At 36.7% G+C, this 14,128-nt stretch overlaps 1 protein-coding gene across 1 annotated transcript in view; it reads right to left on the bottom strand.

The window, feature by feature from the left end:
• Positions 1-14,128, bottom strand: part of LOC140142103 (cubilin-like) — a 167,333-nt gene that overhangs the window by 14,408 nt on the left and 138,797 nt on the right. Inside the window, 6 exon segments of the mRNA XM_072164062.1 lie at positions 325-510; positions 1,280-1,438; positions 9,675-9,831; positions 11,078-11,250; positions 12,918-13,152; positions 13,667-13,788. Of these exon segments, the coding sequence (XP_072020163.1) occupies positions 325-510; positions 1,280-1,438; positions 9,675-9,831; positions 11,078-11,250; positions 12,918-13,152; positions 13,667-13,788 (1,032 nt within the window).

Raw genomic sequence — 14,128 nt, 5'->3', positions numbered from 1 at the left:
TCATCCTTGTATACATGTTTATTCAATGAACCAAATTTGACTTTAACATCATGAATAACGACACACGTAATTTCCTTGGTGCGTGGTATGACCTGAACCAATGACATAGCGATAAAGTGTTGACCGTATGAACGCTCCCATCATTCATTTATTATAATCATGTCATAATTGGAAATTTATGACACAACAATGAAAAATTATGTGTGGATTGGGTGTAAGTTTTGTCATGATAATCAACAATCAATAAATGGACTGGTAAATTCCACCTGCTAGTTAAAACTGAAAGGTACATTTATTGTCCATATAATCCCATGCATAAGTTACCTTCTTCAAATATGAGGCCAAAACCACTTCCAGTTACAGTGCTGTCTGAATGAAAATTGAGGAAGACTGAGCCATCTGTTTGGATCACATCAGGAGACTCACTACCACATAGTCTGCCAAGTGATGTCCCTGTGTTGGTTGTGCCAGAGAAGATGTCCAAACCATCAGATACACAATTGCTTGATTCTGAAATGTTGTGAAAAGAATTCGAAAGTTATTTCAAAAGGCACAAATTAATACAAATATTGCAATTGTTAATGTACAAAATTCATTCATTCAAATTGTGTTTTGTTGAAATGTCACATTATGGAAACCAAAATAGTGTCTCTCCTGTATACTTTGAAATGATACAAAAACTCATGTCCAAAAAAACCCCAAAAATTCATTACAAAGGTCTCAAAGTAATCACCGTAAAGAGGTAAGAAAATTGTATGAATGGTTTAAAAGTTAAGAACTATTGTCATTTTATGTGTTATTTCATATGAAAATTGGCAAAAATAAGAAAATGACAGTGATGATAAATATAAAGCTCCATATAATTGCACATAGTTCGGTACAGACACACTGCAAGAGTCCATATAGACAAACTCCTCCAAAATTGACTAAAATCTTTATCTTTACTATGTTGTGTTATCTCTTATTATTTAGCACACCTATGTTTTTTACAAAAATGCAAAAATCTGATTTAATACAAAGGTCATGAAAACATTTTTTATATGGAAAAACACTATAACATTTTTAAAACGTTGTCAAAATGTTGTTGTTGTAAACGGCATACATTTTTACAAAATAGTTTGTCAGCATTATGTTTTACAGCAAGTTTTCAAAAATGTTTTTGAATGTCATTAAAATCTTTTATACCCTTTATCATAATGTCAATATACCCTTTATTATTAATATAACCCAACATTTGAACATTTTTTGTCAAACATTTTGTGTTTGCTGGAATGCTTACCTTCAATGCCAAATCTTCTATCAAATCTCAAAGCTAAATTCTTTCCCGATGTCCAGTTGATTACATAGTCACATGACAAGCTGTTTGGATAATCTCTATTAGGGAATCCAGGGCTCACTATTCTGCCTAGTGTATAATTGTTGAACACTGCACCGCAACCTAGTGTTTGGCGAAAATAAACAAATACAAATTTCCAAAAGTTTAAACTGACTTTCAGCACAAAAATTCACTAACCTTGAATTTTCGATGTGTGACACACATCTTCATCAGAAGAAGTCCTAAGATGTTGTGATGGACTTGCCCTTTTGTTGATCATTGGCAACTTTTGGTCGAATCACAACATTTAGGACTTCTTCTGATGAAAATGAGTGTCACACATCGAAAATTCAAGGTTAGTGAACTTTTGTGCTGAAAGTCACTTTAATACTTTTGGAAATTGTTTATTACCAGCACGTATGAACTTACATTCGAGTAAATACAAATTTGTTTGTTAACATGATTACACATAGCCACAGACTGTCTGTGGGCATCATGGACTTGGATGAACACAGACTTGGAAAAACATACTACTGTCTATTCAATTAGCTTGGATTATATTGTTTTAAAGAAATTGGACAAAATAAAAAATTTTGGTCATCAAAGTGTTAACACACCTTTAGACCCAACATGATTTATACTTTCCTTTCAAATGGCTATGTCACTGAGCTTAATAGTGCTGCAGAATGGTGCCCAATACAAAAAAATTGTTAAATTTTTGTGAAAAGTGTAAAATTGGCACAGATGTCGGTGATCATATACTAAACATATCTGGATAGAGGGCCAAAATTATTTCGGCTCATAATCCAAGATGGCCGCCAAAATTCAAAATGGCCGCTACAACCATAGTAATACTACATAAGTTCATGTTAACAATCTGTAGTGGTATTTTTCTGCATGTATGTAGCTGAAAACGGGTAAATAGCCCATGTCTGGTTGGTTATAAAATTATTCAACTCAAAAAGAATCCAAAATGGCCGCTAAATTCAAAATGGCCGCCATTTCAGAGCAACAATACTTAATTTTACGTTTACAATCTTAAATTTCGCTTAATTCTTCAAGTATATGCATCATTACTTTTGTTAATTGTTGATTCTTTGTTTATTGTCCATGTTATAGATGTGATGTGGTATGTCGAAAGGGGGACTTGTGGCACAACACTTTTCAAGAAACTAGTGAAAATAAGCAGCAAAAAAGTAAAACAAATATAAGAATTTCCAACAGATTTTCTGTTATAAAACCTGATTGCCTTGACCAATTTCAATAAATAAACTGTCATTTTAAAGCTTATTATATGCTCTAATAGATAAAATGATAATAATTAATAACTTAAATCATCAGCAAAGTCCCTTCTTTTGGCATGAGGCATCACAAATACCTTCCAATTGAACATAAGTTCCACAGAATTCAGACAGTTGCCTGATCATCAATTTATTGGCACTCGCAGTCTCCATGGCATGCCCAGTATGTTGTAAATGGTAGTCCAGATTTTAAACATTTGCAGCGACCAAGGCACCCTCTGTTTAAGTTGCAACCACACTTGAGAAGTTTTTGGCAAGATTTGCAAGCTTCGGGCAGCGTTGTCCACAAAGGTTGTCACACAGTTATTCTTCTTTGTCCATCCCCAATCAGCCGGGTCTGGCAATTCTGGAGCTCGCGGTAACGCTTGTCCCCTGACATATCCAGCCTGATATGATGCTCTTTTGGCATAATCTAAGAGTGCTGCTGGGGTGGGTGGAATTAATACCATTGACCTTCCCTTCTCAGTGAAAAGTTCCCTACGACAATTGTCAACACTATCACTGCAGCTTGTTCTGTCATACATGACAACAACGAATCGTTTAATTGTTGCCATATACTGCTTCAACTTCTGCTCCCTAGGAGGCACTCTACTAAATGCTGCAAATGCATCTACTGCATCTGTGAAGATTTTGCTTGCTTCCCATGCATGCTGTTTTCTTTACTCTGTTTTGAAAATATGATGTCTGATCACACCCATTAAAGGCATGGAACATCAGCAGAAACATAGCTTTCTCTGGTCCCAATGTCTGGGCTATATGATATGAGCTGGTATGAGCCTACGATATTTACCGGTGCCAAATAATACCCACATTTCGGTGAGGTTCATTTGGGCAAATATGGCTATGCACAAGACTATCACATCTGTGTCTACGGTACGAACCATATGACTCGCTGGTATCCAGAAGGAACAGCATCTACTGCATGTAATAGCAGCCTAGTATCAGCTTCCTCAAGTGTACACGGTGCCTGGGAATTCAGCAAAACCGATTTGCCAAATGTAGAGATGACCTTCCCTTCTGTGGGAAGTGTGATAGACTGTTGTGCCAGAAAAGCAAGGTGTTTCACCTTATTCTCATTGATTCTTAGGAAAGCCTGCCAGTTACCTTGGTGTTTGGCTTGTTCCCTTTCCACGCTTCTTTCTTGTTGCTGCTTTAAGACTATCTGGAATGTATTCGTCCCAGACAATATCGACTCTACTGGCCTTCATGAGCTGGTACCGAATGTAGGGCAAGAACATGAGCTCTGAGTACTCGCTGAAAGTTTTGGCGGCAGCAGGCTTCAGTATGTTAATACCATCAAGGAGAATAGCATCAACCTCTGGGACATCTTGTGGTGGGGTGGTATATGTATCCTTGAAACATTCAATAAGATCTGCCTTTGTACCGGAGCGAAGCTCTCCAAAACGTGATAGTGACGCAGGATAACTCTTATTCTCATGACAAAAAAACTCCTCAATGTTTCTATCACGAGTTTGACAAGACACGTACAACCTGGAGAACAGGGTGCATGTCTTCTTCGGGGATGCTATCTACAGCTTCTAATTCAACTTCACTACAGGTGCAGGGCAGCAGAACAGTAGCAACTTGTTACGTTTCAATGTGTGAAACAGAGACTTTGTTCTCTTGTTAAGGCACTCTTCTATAAAGCATGTATATACATGTACTGTTCCTCTCCTAGCTTTTGGATGTTGCGAACTGTGGAGACTACTTCCTCTCCAACAATATCCCTGGTGTCAAGAACCAACAGATCATTGGAATGCTCTTCAAAGGGGTTACCCATCTCTTCTATGGTATGGCAGAGAGACTTCACTTGTTTGACAAATGTGACCTGCACTGACTTCACTTGCTCATGGTGTTTGACATCATGTCCCTTGATCTTCTCCTGCACAATACTCTTAACTGACTCTTCAAACTCACCAATGACTCAGGCAGGTTCTGGTCCTGCAACCATCCACCGCATGTGATGTGTTTTCTGTGAGTCATATAGCTCCACCGTCACCTTTTACAATACTGTTATTTTGCTCATGAGCATGATCCAGAGCTATGGAAAAAAATGAACGATGGTTCTTCTTCATGACAAATTTGCCACTTTCAAATTGTTCTGCAACGGAAGGATGGACAATCTTAAGTGTCTTCATATCTCGCAGGTGTACGGGCAACCAACGGCTATTAGTGCGGGTGGTCAAGGGCGAAAAACCAAGGCATAAGCCGACCAAGAGCTTCAATGTAGAGCTGGAAGCTGGCTTTCGGAAGTGACCTCACAAAGCTGAAGATGACTAACTCAAATTCCAATGTGATCCACCAGTAATGGAATTGTGGGCTTTCTTGCATACGTTTGCAACCAATGTATCAAATTCTTCTGGTATTTCATCCGGTGATAAGCTTCCTGTATACTTTTCTTAACTCTGCATTAACATATACCAACTACAAGCTGTGACCTGGTGAGCATGTCTTGTTCTTTTCAAATGTGATGCTTTGAGGAAGGAGTCTGCTGTTCCTGGTGACGTTATATCAGATTCTACTAGTGCGCTTGTCCATCCACTTTCATCTAACCAGTCACCAATGGTTCTAACTGCAGCCATATCCACTGGATCTGCTTGGAAAGAGCAAACAATGGCTGATTATATGTAATAACAGGAGTCTGACCAGGATTGAGAAAGTCCACATTCTGCTTGACAATGTTCATAACATGGCGTATCATTGCAGGAGATGTTGCCTTTTCAGCAAACAGAGGTAGAAGTGAGCTGATATCTGTAGGGTTGCCAGGGTCGTGGTCTGTATTACTGGCATGGAAAACTGCCCAGGACACCATATTTTGTGAAGTGTTATCCTCAGATGCAATTGCTTCTTCCGCATTGCCAAGCCATCTGCTTGAGTATGTTGTAAATACAGCCTGTACCCCAAAATAGCACCACCAACATTTCTTCAAATAACATGGATACCCATAAGGGCCATAAAAATTATTGTTGACATGATTTAATATATTTGTTGCTGTTTAAGTTTCATTGACTATTTTAGAATATTAACTGAAGTGAATTCATATTATAGTGGTAAATAGTAGTTTAGCATTTTGATATGTCTGTGGGGTATGGGGTGTGTATGGTGGGTGTAGGGGTGTGTATGTGCATGTGGTTTATGCATGGGCTGCATATGTGTTGGCATACAAATTAACATGCTACTTGTGCAAATTCCTGATATCTGATTTTAAGGTATATTTCATGGTGAAAATTAGTCGATATGGCGGCCATTTTGAATAATGACAGCCATTTTAAATTATTTAATCTGTGCATTAAATTGAAAACGTGTTATATACTACAATTCCAATAAATACCTCACAACATCAGACGAAAAATGGCTACTTTACCCAATTTCATGGTGATTTTTTTTTTTTTTTTGGCAATTTGGCGCCATTTTGAAAATGGCGGCCATATTGAAAAAAATATTTTGGCCCTCCCCTAGAATTGTTCACCAGACTGAATACTACATCTGAGCCAAATTTCACACTTTTCACAAAACTTTAAAGATGGTTTCACCATTCTGCAGCACTATAAGCTAAATTTATCTTGAATTTTCATGTTATATATGCGTATACATTCAATTCATTCAGAAAAAGTTTGGGTAAGAAATTCAGAGCCAGCAAAATTAAAAATGGCATCCAAAATGGCCACCAGATAGGAATATTTCATTAAAACACACTATAGCAACATACAAATGATCTATAAACTGAAAAAATATCACTGGAATTACTATTTCTAATCTTGAGTGTCAAGAAAGTGTCACGAAAAAATGGATCAAACTAACATCAAACACAAAAAAGAGACAATCCTGTATAAACAGTGATCGGAGTGCCCATCTCTCTTTCATTGGTGATTGGGCCAGACTCCTCCATGTAATGTTGCTATAGGGGGATCGCTACACCTCCTCCACAGGGAGTCTGTTACCTTCCCAGCATTTAAGAATGCTGGTACCCATTTAAACACATGGGTGGAGAGGAGTAATCGAGATAAAGTGCCGTACTCAAGGGCACAACACGATGGCGTCTCCGGGGCTTGAACCCGCAACCTTCCGATTATGAGTCAGTGCCTGTTCCGCTAGGCCACCGCTCTCCCTGTTTTTTTAACCACTGCAATTACTGTTTCTAATCAACAGATATAAATATGTGTCCATTTCATTCACATCTTTCCAACTCAAGAATAGCCCATTTCCATTGAAATACACTAGAGCAAGATGAAAATGATATAATAATAAAGTATAAACAATGGAATGAAAGTTTCTAATCAAAAGAAATAACTTTAAACACAATTTGTTTCACTTTCATCTTTCCAATTCAAGACGGAATCCGAAATTATAACTTGCCCACATGGTAATGATAACGGTAACCTACACCATGTTAACCATATCAACCATGTTAACCACAGTCTGTCTGCCACCATCACCTATCAGATTACAAACACTCCACCACCTTTGTTAATTTTATAATATTACCGTAATAAAGGCATTGGACATGGCTTGCATCTCTCCATCACCTTAACCAGTTCCTACAAAATTACATTGTGACATCCCTTATCACCTTCACCAAGCAGTAACTATCTAACCTCTACCATCTTTGCCAGTTCTTCCAATGCGACCCATTTTTAATATCACACCACCTAAAGCCGTCCCATCACCATCGCAAACAGACTGCAAACAGCAGAGACACGATATACAGAGCAATGTCGTCAGATACGGCTGAATGTCCTCATAATACCTTCTCCCTACCACAACAAAACATGTTGCCTTATAACCATCCACAGTGGCATTGTGTTTCTATAGGAACTGGACATCTTGACAAACTTGTGATTAATTCAATGGAACCGTCAACAAATTTATATTAAGATAGTATCCAGACCGTTGTTTCGAAGCGGACGAGGAGACAGCTACATCGGAATTTCCAGAATAAAAGTCATCTTCATTGGACTTTTCAGGAGAAATGTTAAAGCTCCTCTACCATTGCTTGAGATGCCAGATGTTCATGCCAAAAACGTTCATTGAGTATGTTACGAACGCCTTTGTTTACAGAGATTAGCAGCAGCATCAGAATCCCGAAAGCAAACAGAAACATGCAAGAGGCATGATGTCAATAAGATAGGAATAAATGAAAGACAACATTAGTGATTCAGGAGTGATCATGAAAATATGTACACAAATGATTTGCGCTCGTTTTGTGAATGTGATCTGTACTCCCAAAGTGAATTCTTGTAATTAAATGAAAAATATATAAATAAAATGAATATTTCCGACCCGTGGGCCTAATGAAATGAGCAATGTGACTATAATCACATGCAATTTGTTTTTGTTTGGAGAGGACAAAGTTATAGTCCAGTCAACTTTCCTATTTATATCTATAGCCTAATTAACTTTCTCAACATAATCTTAGCCGATTTAACTTTGGCTCAGAAAATGATGTTTGCACAGTATTTTTGCGGATACAAAGAATATCCTTCTGCTATTAAATAATTTTGATCTGGTCCATGGGGGCCAAAGGCGGCAAATTTGAAACTGAGATAAAGGTAAAAATATGGAGTAAAAAAACAAGAAAATACATAAGAAAATAGACATCAAAAAACTTCATAACTTTAGAACCAAGTATGCTGGACCTTTGGTGTTTTCAGTAAATGATAGCCTATTGTATGTATAATGTAATAATTACAGTAACTCATTTTTCAAAAATGCCTCCTTTGGCCCCCATGGACCAGATTGTGTCACATATGAATTTTATGACAAATTATTTAAAAAAAATTAAAAGACCTAAATATTTTAGGTGTTTTGGAAACAAATGTATATCTTCAGTACAAATTTACCAAAAAATGTACCAATATGGACACAATTTATACTGTCACTTATATGTTGGCCTACTCCCAATTCCAGAAAAATACAGCACTAATTTTTTTTTGATTTATAAAAATATTATCAAGTTCTGCCAAATGAAACATAGCTCAATCCTAATCATAACTGTAGATAATAGAAAAGGTTCACTATTTTACTAATTTCTTGAAAAATAGCAAAAAGCATGCATTTTTGGCAGTTTTTTGACAATCGGGTCACATAAATCAAATAATTGGAAAAAGTCAAAGCATTCAAAATTCTAATTTTCACTTTTTTTGTGTTACTTTAATTAAATGATTGATTATAAAAGAATGAAACATGCCTTTTCCAAATATTAGAATATAAATAGAAATTAGACTTCCCACAAGTCTTTAGACCTGATTGTGAGGTTTGGCTCTTAATTCATAAATTTTTTGCCAAATAGTGAAATTAACTTTTATTGTCAGTTAGAACTAAATGAGTAATTAGGACTAAGCTGTGTTTTATTTGGCACAAGTTGATAATATTTTTTAATCTAAAAAAATTAGTGCTGTATTTTTCTGGAATGGGGAGTACACATTTCAAGGCTGTATAAATATTTTGAGTATCAAAATTATTATTTGATGTCAGACATAAAACAGACATAATTTACTCAGTTCTTTTTCACTCTGTTTACTCCTACACTTAAGGCTGCGCAAATCTTGAGTGTCAAGAAAGTGTCACAAAAAATGGACCAAACTAACATCAAACAAGTTTATAATAGTAAGCCCAACTCAAATCCATGATGCACAGGGTAGGTTATACAGACAGCCAGGTGTTACCCTGATCGGAACTGGCTAGGAGGTCATTGCCGTTCACTACATCTGTCCCACAATTCAAATGCAGCAATGTAGAGAGTCAGTGGATAATAAACTTTTGATATTTACCTCTACTGGGAATAACCAGTTATTATAATTACTGTGACGCACAATATTTTGCAGCAAAAATTTTTAGCGATTTGGAAAGCACCATAATCGCTTATCTAGGAAAAAGAAACACTTGCGAGCATGACAATTTTGTGAATGTTATTCATAAGCACAACTGCATTTATACACAACATCACCCAAGGGAGCTAATGGAGATAAGGCTTTGTTGCATTGAGTCCTCAATATGAAATTTGAAAAACTCCTGATCATTAATGATTTGCTTGATTACACCACATCCCATATGATTACCTGTGCTCCATGTTGCTTGGAAACCATTGCCTTGGTTATTGGCATCTGATTGGAACTTGACTCTCATAACATTCAATGATGATGTGACAGCGGCTGGAGCAGTGCTTCCACTGTAAGTGCCAAGTAGAGATGAATCATCATCACTGCCGTCATAGACCTGTTGTGAATGCCACCATCAGGTGGAAAAGGAGCAATAACATCAATATTTTGGTAATAAATATGTATTTGAACTAAATTGATATAAAGGATGTTGGCTCTTATTAAAATTATCACTTGTTATTGAGATGAGACAGTCTATGCTCCATAGCTTGTGGGGCTTCTAAAGCAGTATTCAGACTTTTTATTGTACGTAAAATATTGTATGTAACATATCTACGTTGTTTAATCTATTGCCATTCTATTTCCAGTAATGTTTAAGTTCTAACGAATGTTTGATGACGTAAAATCGATAATATATTTCTACTAGATATTATATGTAACATATTATCGATTTTTCGTCATCAAACATTCGATAGAACTTAAACATTACTGGAAATAGAATGGCAATAGATTATATAACGTAGATATGTTACATACAATATTGTACGTCTAATACTTGGAGTCTGTGGAGCGCTTAAAACCTTTTCCCATTTCACATGCTCAAGGCTGTTTCCACAAATGAATGAACATGAAAAGAGTCTATCGCATACCTATTTGGTGTGGACTATATATCATGTTTGTGTACTTGGGAATGTAACGCACAATTTTGTCTTCAGCATCAACAATTGACATTGTAATTTCAGGACATAGTACACACTATCAAGCACTGTCTGAAATCTTGTCTTAGATTAGTTATGAAGAGACTTTTAAAAGTACATTTCAATCAAGAAGGAATAAAATGTAAATTATATGATATTTTAATCAGAATTGACAATACCCCAAATCAAAATAATTTGAAGTAGTCTGAAACTCAAATATCATCAATAGCTTCTCATATGTAACCGTACGTTAAACTGATTGAGCACATATGGGAGGTTATAGTTTGTTTGGCCCATAACACATCAATGAAGTCCCAACTCGCATACTAAACATGCTCCAGTCATGCATTACACAAAGCCAAATTAGCAACAAGTGCTGTGCCCAACTGTGTGCATTCCATTCTAAATCTATACACAATGCTACAAGTCTCATATTTTTCGCCAAACAAATAACAGACCTGAAACTGACCTTTAGTGAAAAAAAGCTAAAAATGCTAAAAAATGCTTTAAAACAGCATGAAATTGGGGTAAAATATCTCAAGTTGGGCTGAAATTAAAAGAAAACACATAAATATGAGCAACAACAAAACCTGAAATCTGCTAAAAAGCTGAAAAGTTTCAGGTCTGAAACTATAAGAATGAGCTAACTACTATAGTACTACTTACCTTCACATTGTCACCTGATTGCACATCAAAATTACTGTTAAAGGTCAGTACCACATGATAACCCGTTTCCACGGTAATAGTCCAGACACATTCAGTATTAAGATCATACTGGCCGGATCCAAAGTTGTCTGATGCTATGGTGCCTTGGTTGCCATGGAAATTGCCACCACAACCTGGGGAAAAAGAAACATTATCTTTATAAATTAAAAAAACCACTTTTTTATAGGAAGAATCATTGCACTACAAAGGCTTATTCACTTCATAAAAAAAGTATTCAGCAATTCATCATTATAACTAAGTTCTTCTGGAAACATAATTGCCATTATATACTTCATTAATATATTCCTGTTCATTGATTGGTTAAAAGTGGATCACATGACCAAAAATAGTTCTACTATCGGTACTCCTATCCGTAAATAGTACCTCTAAGCCGTAAATAGTATTTTCAATGTCCCGGATGAGCCGTAAATAGTACCTCCAAGCCGTAAATAGTACTTTTGACCATGCCTTCCGGCGTGCGCGCATTCGATGCGACGGAACAGTTCACGCACGCTTGAAACCGCCATAGCGTGATTTCGCGCTGCTGTAATTGGTTAGCCCGATTTAGCCTATTCGATTTTTTTGACGGGCAAAATATAGGTTGTGCTTAAATTGGTCGTGCTGTTCACTCAGGATAGAAGCTGGAGAGCAACGTCAAATAACCAATCTTTTAACCAATCAATGAACAAAGAACATATTAATGAAGTATATAAAACAAATATTTACTGCCTTTATTCGAAGTTCTGGTTAAAACTATGGTCTCGTTGAGATCAATTAATACTATTTTCCTTGGGCTGCGCCCTCAGGAAAAATAGTACTATTGATCTCACCTCGGGCCCATAGTTTTAACCAGAACCTCTCATGGCAGTATATATTTGTATATTATAGTGTATAATCAAGACTGATCCAGAAAGATGGCCTAAAAATCACAGCTCCTAATTACCAAATTGGCATCCAGTGTGTTAAAGTCGTCACTTTTCCGTGGCACTCATTAAAATGATGAAATCCAAGTCAAAATTTGGAATTTACATGTACACACATAATCAATCAAAATACAGTGTATCTGAAGGCAAAATCATCCCAATCTAAGCCAGAATGTTAAGATGGTGATTTAGATATTTTGTTGGAATTTAATTCAACAAATTGACTATTTAGAAACACAAAATGAAATTTAGAAACACAAATGGCCTGGTAGCCTCATACCTACAATCAAAGAAATAAATAGTTGGCACACTTTGACAATATGTTGGAACTCTTCATTGCTGCTCTGAGAGTTCAGTGAAATTAGTATAACTATGTTTGATGAGAAGTACAAACCTTCCCCTTTCCCCTTCCCTCCCCCATTCCCCCTCAACCAATGTTGGGGGGGACTGGAGAGCCCAATGTCAAAATTACTTTCATCAACATTGAATTGGGGGAGAGGGGCATCGATTTATAGTTATTTTGCCAGAGTGTACTAACATTAATTTCTTTGATTGTAGATAGGAAAACCTGTATTTGAATCAATCCCAAGCTGGATAACTTTATCATGAGAATCTAGTTGGACACAATTATTTGGCGAACTAGTGTTGCATGCGGGGTTGCACGATGGGTAATTTCTGTTGTTTATGTGGTTCAGTGAACAGGAAAAAGATTGCAGTGTCAACGTCGATCTGCCCTCATGGGGGCACTTAGACGAATGTCACTGAAATATTCCATAGCGAGTTAGCTATTATTTCATATCAAATAAGCTTGAGTCTTATTTTCATAATAACTCATGTTTTAAAAATTGCAAATTTGACAATCCTTTACATTGACTGACCTCTTTGTGCAGTAGTCCATTCCAGCCTAAATCCTCTATCACTAACACTACTATCAGTTTGGAATACCAAGAGAACCTGATTGCTGGATGATGTCACAGGCTGTGGTGCTTGCTGACCACACCATGGATTCTCACCAGATATCTGAGGTGAATCCAGGTTCCGTCCATTTAATGCGTACACACGGTCAAAACCGCAGTGTGTCTGGGTCTCAATGGCAAAATCTGTAAAGGTCAGCTGTAAAAGGTGCGCAAAATAAAACAGTTATTTATTAGTTTCATGACAAATGACTGGGTATAGGGGTGTATGCAATGGTCCAGAGCTGAATTGAAATGTTTTTCGCTACTTCAAGAAACGGATGTCATATTATACTTGTCACATTCCTCCTGTGTATTTTGATGCCAAAAAGTTCCTTTATCAAATTAATGAGTGGGTAAGTGTAGCTCTAAACTAACACAACCAGATTCCTAGTAATGTCACCCCCAGAGGTACACAGCTGCCCAGCTACTTCATTGATACTCTAGAGTACATGTGTGGGTTAGGATACACACATTGGAATCACATGTACAGTACACACATTGGTAGTGGATGGTACTGCACTGGTACTCTAGCTGGGAAGCAGTTACCTCTCTTAATCCCAACCTGCAAGGTATGGTTTTAGAAGAGGTGCCCTGCGGAATGCCAGCTGTCAGATAAGGCACCCTGTTAAGTCAAGAAAACCACTTTTTTAAGAGGAGATGGATTTACTTACAGTAATGGTGGTTCCTTCAGGTGTTATGATAAGCCAGGCACAATGGTTGGTATGATTGTAATTGCCTGGATAATTTGGACTGGTTATGACACCATTTGTGCCAGACTGCAATCCTCCACATTCTGTATTTGTTTAAAATATCAGACACAAAAATATTAATATACCATATAATTGCTGAACTAATTTTTTTTTATCGTGGGTGAAAGATTTTGAAATGAGATGTAATTATAATCCCTTACTATACTATAACTAGGATTATGTAGATGATTTTTAAGCATTATAAACTTTTGAGAAAGGGGAGAAACCCTTTAATTTGCACATGCTTTCTATCAATAGATGTCATTTCTGTGAATTCTATTTTAGCTTATTCAGTCTATGGGCCAGGCTCAAATGAATATCAGGATGTCTGTACCAGTTAAGGGGAATATATTGTTATTGTTTTTTGAAAGGTATACACCAGGG

Source organism: Amphiura filiformis, chromosome 20 (assembly GCF_039555335.1).
Source record: "Amphiura filiformis chromosome 20, Afil_fr2py, whole genome shotgun sequence".
In the NCBI taxonomy this organism is placed as follows: Eukaryota; Metazoa; Echinodermata; class Ophiuroidea; order Amphilepidida; family Amphiuridae; genus Amphiura; species Amphiura filiformis.
Note: the sequence above shows the minus strand (reverse complement) of the source record. Positions and strands in the feature narration are given on the sequence as shown.